This window comes from Formica exsecta, unplaced genomic scaffold (assembly GCF_003651465.1).
Source record: "Formica exsecta isolate Colony F162 unplaced genomic scaffold, ASM365146v1 scaffold3, whole genome shotgun sequence".
In the NCBI taxonomy this organism is placed as follows: Eukaryota; Metazoa; Arthropoda; class Insecta; order Hymenoptera; family Formicidae; genus Formica; species Formica exsecta.
In genome coordinates, this window is record NW_021850256.1 from 1,202,654 (window position 1) to 1,208,921 (window position 6,268).

The window sequence follows — 6,268 nt, forward strand, 5'->3', positions numbered from 1 at the left end:
CCTACATTAATATATTAAATTTATTAATACATAAATATTTATATAATATATAATATTAATATAGTATTAATATTAATTGATATTAATATAAAATTAATTATATTAATAGGTATTAATATATTAAAGATTGCAACGCTGAGAGATATCCCATTTAGCCGGCAACGAAGTATGATCCTCGATTACAATCATATAAACGGGATAGAGGTCCAACGCGAAGACGCGACGACGCGAAAACGCGTATTTAGATCGTCGAAAAGTCGAACGAAAAAACATCGGACGAAATATATTTAATTTTAAGTCTTTTTCAAGAAATAATTGTTGCTTAGAGAGAAAGAGAGAGAGAGAGAGAATTAATTATTAATTATATCAAATTATTCCCCCATATTTATCGCGATCGCGTTTAGAAAAAGAATTTGACGGAGCGTCTCGAACTACTATATCACTGTTCAAATGTCGCCGTGCGAATGATAAGAAATAAGAAGTGGGAGTGAGAAAGGAATTCAATAGAACGTCTCTCCCCCACTATAGTACAATACTATTCAAGTATCGCCGTGCGAATAATAACAAAGCCGTAACACGTACACAATAGCGCGCTATTGTTTACGCCGTCAAGGCCGCATACCATGTTGTTGATAATTCGCAGCCGAAATTATTTTGCATATTATGATGTACATATATACAAGCGAAATATTAAATTATAAAATATTTTAAATTATAGATTAATTATTTAATAAATGATTAATCGAAACAATTAATAACGATTATATCACGGAGCTTATCGTTATGTTAATCGGACTTGCGATTCGACTATTTTTGAACGACTATTTGCGATTCGACTATTTTCGTTAATAATGCATTATTCCGAAGATTTTATTGCGCGTTCTAAATCCGAATCATATTTAAATCGTCGAATTTCAAACGATAAAGCATCGGACGAAATATAATCGAACTTTAAGTATTTTTAAAGAAATAATTATTACTTATAAAGAGAAAGAAAGATCGCAACAAAACAATAATTTACAATTTTAATACCTGTCAATTCTTGATTATAAGTGTATACATCACGCGTGAAATACGCGCTTTAAGACGTTATTGAATTTAATTCGTTGCTAAAATATTTTATTTCATTAATATACAGGGTGCTAAATTTTAAACATATCAGGCCGAATTTCTTGATAACTGAATGAAATATCGAAATCCGATTTTTTTTTACGTGTCCATCCAAAGTCAAATTTTTTTTTATCAAAATTTGTCCGGATCGAAACAATACAACCTAAAAAAAACGGACTTCGATATTTTATTTAATTATCGAGATATTCGGCTTGTTACATTTGAAATTTAGCACCCTGTATATATATAGCACCACTATTTTGCTATTCAAAATCTTCAAATATTATCGAATCCTTTTCCTAAACGCGATCGCGACAAATATCGAAACATAATTCGCTATGATTATTATAATTATCAATTAATTAACTTTGAAAAATAACATAAAACTATATCACAAATGATAAACTTTCATCGAAGCGCGTATTCCGTCCTATTATTTATTATTGCTAATAAAAATCGAAGCGGTAGGATAATAATTATAAATCATCGTTTCGTTGCGATCCTTCGATAATCGATTTTTAGGATAATAATTATTTCTCTAACAATGCTTAGAATCAAATATATTTTGTTCAATACTTTAAATTTTCTTAAACTGTGAGTATATATTAATTATTACTTGCGACGACTTTTCCTACCGTCTCGCGACTGAGCGATAAACGCGGCCGCCGACTCGTTCTCTCCGTCGCACGGGTGTAAATTGCGGCGACGAACAGGAGCTAATTCGCCAAACGGGAGATGCGGAATGGTCGTTGACAAAAACGGGAAAACGGAGAAAAAGATCCACGCGCCAGGTGGGAACGGGATGTTTATATCAACAATAGAAACAGCATTGCTATATAACAAGTGGCATATGATTTGGCATCGTGTGTGTCGAGCGAATCGTACTTTCCGTGTTGCTCTTTTATAATATAATAAAATGTGTATCTCGTGTGATTACTCCCCCCGCGATCGGGAGTGCCTTGTAAAATGTTTCGCGATCGTTGCGTATATGACTAACCATAATTAATTGTAGTTTCGCGTGTAAGTGCCACGAGGAAACAGCAAAGGAAGAAAGGAAAGAAGATTTGGAAAAGCATCGGGCGATGAACGAAGCAACGATATGCAGTAAGTAATTTATAAACTATCTATTATAAATTATTATTTATTTTTATTTGCTCAAATAAAAATTTTATATGATGTTAAAAAATATTTTATTTTTTAATTCATTTGATTCCTATAATGTTATTGTACTTTACAATGCATGTCTATTTATAGGCATTATCTAATCTGCCAAAGATACATATATATTTATTGTGCACTAGCAAATAATATATATCGTTATCACACATTTATTCAGTGCAATTTTATATTTGTGTAATTTTTTATTTGCGATCAATTGATAAAAAACGTGATTGTAGGTTGATAGATAAAAAATGAGATTGTATATTCTAATTATGTGCTTACGATAACAGCTATCCATAAATAGCACGAATGTGAATTATGAGAAACAGTCGCTGCAACACACCTACAGCGTAGATTAATACAGTTAAGAAATGTGAGTAGATATGATTAGTGTTATAAACAATAGGATATTAATTTTATTTCTACGACTTAAAGAATTCTCAGCAATCATCAATCTTTTCTAGGAACCAGGAAAATTATTATAAAAATACATTTACAATTAGTAATATATTATTATTATGGAAATATATATTTCTGATAATTTATGTTTTGTTTGACGTCTACGATAAAACATCAAAGATTACATTTACTGGCACAATATTAACGTCTATTTTTTTCACTAATTGTAAGCATCGATTTAAATTGCTGATTAAAATATTCATTTAATAAATAGCACCATATCTCCTACATTCCTTTTTTTAAATTAATAATTAATTTAATATGATGCACATAATTAATTATGATAATCAACTTTTTATTAACAAAGAGTTCTAAAATCATAAACAAACTGCTTAATGCTTAATCATAAACAAAAACTAAATTAATTATTACGAGGGCTATTCAGAAATCAACCTCCAGTAGACTTGCAAAATAAAACGAAAAACAGAAGAAACATGTTATTATTACACAAAAGTTACTTACATATATACATTATTTTTAGACATAATCGTATACCGCTCATCTACAATATCAAGTGTTATATTTAATAGCATGTAAGTCTTTCTGTAATAAAAGAAGCAGGAGATTCTTTGTGTCGTAGATCGTGGTACTTATTTTTATCGACGATTTTGTTATTCCTATTCCAGGTCGTTTGTGCTGATGATCATAATGGCTAATGTTCCAACAGTCGCGTTCTCCAATGGACATAAAATGCCGATGTTGGGCCTCGGAACTGCCAAGGTAAATCTTTCGTAACATTATGCATATGACAGTGGTAAGAGATTGCACGTAAGAATTATGCCATAAACATAAACCATAAAGAATCAGTCATTTGCATACATTCGAAATTTAAGTAAATGTACAATAAAATTTGGAAACTAAGATGTTCTCTACTGTGAGAAATCTTTGCACGGAATAATAAATCTTTAAAGGAAACGATTCTTTACAAACATTGTTTTTGATTAAACATAGATATAATTATATTTTCTTTTTTTAACAAACAGTCCAAGAATAAGGATGCAGCAAGAGCTGTTAAGGAAGCAATAGATCTCGGATATCGGCATATTGATACGGCTTTTTTTTACGGTAACGAGAAAGAGATCGGGGAAGCTATCCGCGAAAAAATCGAAGACGGTTGTGTAACCAGGGAAGATCTATTTATTACCACAAAGGTAAGGTCAATGTACGATTAAATATATGACTTAAACACATTTATTTAAAATCTTTAATGTTTTTTTACCATCCACTCTATAAATTTAAACCATCTTTTTAAATTTCAATAAATATAAACATTTAAATTAACTAAAGCATTTTGCTTGATAAATTTAATTAACATTTATATTATTTTGTTTTTTTCTTAGCTGTGGAATAATTGCCACAAAGAAGAGCACGTTGTTCCGGCCTGTGAAAAATCATTGGCCAATCTTGGTTTAAAATATTTAGATCTCTATTTAGTTCATTGGCCATTTGCTCTCAAGGTAAGTATTAACACGAAAAATGAGACAGCTAAAAAGAACTGTATAATTAAGCTTTTTGACTATAAAGCTTTCTTAAAAATTAAATAATAGCGATTTATCCAAGACGCGAAAATAGTTGTGTAGTTATTTAATAATAAAAATACAAATTTATTAAAACCAAGATTTTAAAAAAAGATGCGCGAATTCTAATAACATATAAGTAAAGCGGAGACCATGCTGTTGTAATTTTTCAGTAAGTATTTGCAATATTTATCTGAGAAATATTATGTTATTTTAGGAAGGGGATAATTTGATACCGCAGGATAAGAGTGGAAATTTGATCGAATCGGATGTCGATTACGTGGAAACGTGGAGAGGAATGGAAGAATGCGTTCACCAAGGGTTAACTCGTAGCATCGGGATCAGTAACTTTAATTCCGAACAGATAAGCCGTCTACTTGAATCGGCTAAAATCGCGCCGGTTAATAATCAGGTTCATAAAATTTTCTATTTTCTATCAGTTTTACATTTTTCAATCTTATAATATAAATAATAAAATGACCGTGTAAAAATTCTAATTACATGAAGAAAATATTAGTTTTGATAATCACTTAAAGAACCACAAAAGATTATCGAACTCTTAATCTTATTAACAATGAGATATGTCGAAAATAATAGTGCATGAATAATCGAACTTATACGGTGGTACAAATTTACTTTGATTTTTTTCGTCGATAAATCACTTTTTCAATTCTTTTATGTTTCTAAAACGTATTTCTCATGCTTATATATAATAAGACAGCATTAATATATATTATTTTATAGAGAGAATATTTATTATATTAATATTGTATTTATTATATACAGGGTGTCCCAGAATTACCGCATCACCTGCTAATGATAGATTCTTTGGATCATTTGGAGACGCTTTTTCCTCAGCGAAAATATCGAGCATCAATAATTTCCGCATTATAAGCGATTCAAGAAGAAGGGCTTTTTGCAAACTAAATTTTATAGAGAATTAAAACTACATTCTTTAATTAATTTCAAATAAAATTTATTTTAATAAAAAAAGAGAATTTTAATTTAAAACTTGTTAGTTACAAAGATATATGATGGAAAAAATTGGAAACTTGCAAAAAATAATGACTTCTCTCGGCATTTTCGTTCAGGAAAAATCGTCTCCAAATGGTTTCAAGAATTTGTCATTAGCAAGTGGTGCGATAATTCTGGGACATCCTGCATATATTTCATATCTTATAATACTTAAGATATTTTATTTTAATGTCAAAAAAATTTGGTTATAGATTGAAGTTAATATAAACCTAAATCAAGAGAAATTAGTAGACATTTGCAAGAAACGCAACATTACGGTAACTGGTTATTGTCCTTTAGGACACCCCGGGAATGCATTAGGTATTGAAAACAAATTAGATAGTTCTGTGATGCTGAACATCGCAAAAAAACACAATAAGACTCCGGCACAAATAGCGCTTCGATATGTGGTATATAATAGAGAAAAGTCGATAAAATCGTATTGTAATTAATAAATTCGAAACGTATGTCTTATTTTATTATTTTTATAGTTTCAAAAAGAAGTTGCACCAATACCAAAATCTATAACTAAAAGTCGAATCAAAGAAAATATAGAAATTTTTGATTTTACATTGACATCCGATGAAATGAACGCTATCCGAAAACTCGGCACTGGAGAGAGAGTAGTAGATTTCGCTAAGTAAGTATTATAATATACATATAGATGGTTTATTATTTATCTCTTTCCATAAATGCAAGTATTTAATCAAAATTTATTCAAGTCAAAATTTTTCAGTCAATATTTCAATTAAAAATAGCATTCTTATTCTTTAAGTATTGCACGTTCAAGAATAGTAAAAAATCTGAACTGTGACTTATCATAAATTGTCTACAGTTTAATATTTTCCTGTTTCTGTAATAACTTTTTTTTATTTCTGTGTTTCAGAGCAAAGAATTTCAAGTATTTTCCTTTCAACATTCCATTTTAAATGATACCAGCATAAATAGAAAGGAAAAGATATTTTACTCTAAAAGATTAAAAAACAAAAATATAAACCATCTTTGTA

At 29.5% G+C, this 6,268-nt stretch overlaps 1 protein-coding gene across 3 annotated transcripts; it reads left to right on the top strand.

Moving 5' to 3' along the window:
* Nucleotides 1–2,081: 2,081 nt before the first annotated feature.
* Nucleotides 2,082–6,268, top strand: LOC115237584 (1,5-anhydro-D-fructose reductase-like). 3 transcript variants are annotated; one of them, XM_029810729.1, is made up of 8 exons: nucleotides 2,082–2,214; nucleotides 3,357–3,450; nucleotides 3,714–3,881; nucleotides 4,071–4,187; nucleotides 4,465–4,659; nucleotides 5,474–5,671; nucleotides 5,753–5,901; nucleotides 6,148–6,268. In XM_029810729.1, the coding sequence occupies exons 1-8, from the start codon at nucleotides 2,210–2,212 to the stop codon at nucleotides 6,188–6,190; spliced, it is 969 nt and encodes a 322-aa protein (XP_029666589.1). In that variant the 5' UTR covers nucleotides 2,082–2,209; the 3' UTR covers nucleotides 6,191–6,268. The 3 variants fall into 3 exon arrangements, with proteins under 3 accessions (XP_029666589.1, XP_029666590.1, XP_029666591.1); XM_029810730.1 differs by lacking the exon at nucleotides 2,082–2,214 and adding an exon at nucleotides 2,620–2,644; XM_029810731.1 differs by lacking the exon at nucleotides 2,082–2,214 and adding an exon at nucleotides 3,246–3,263.

Coding starts and splice junctions, on each gene's coding strand:
- LOC115237584 (XM_029810729.1), top strand. Junction 3,451..3,713: donor TGGGCCTCGGAACTGCCAAG/GTAAATCTTTCG, acceptor TTTAACAAACAG/TCCAAGAATAAGGATGCAGC. Junction 4,188..4,464: donor ATTGGCCATTTGCTCTCAAG/GTAAGTATTAAC, acceptor ATGTTATTTTAG/GAAGGGGATAATTTGATACC.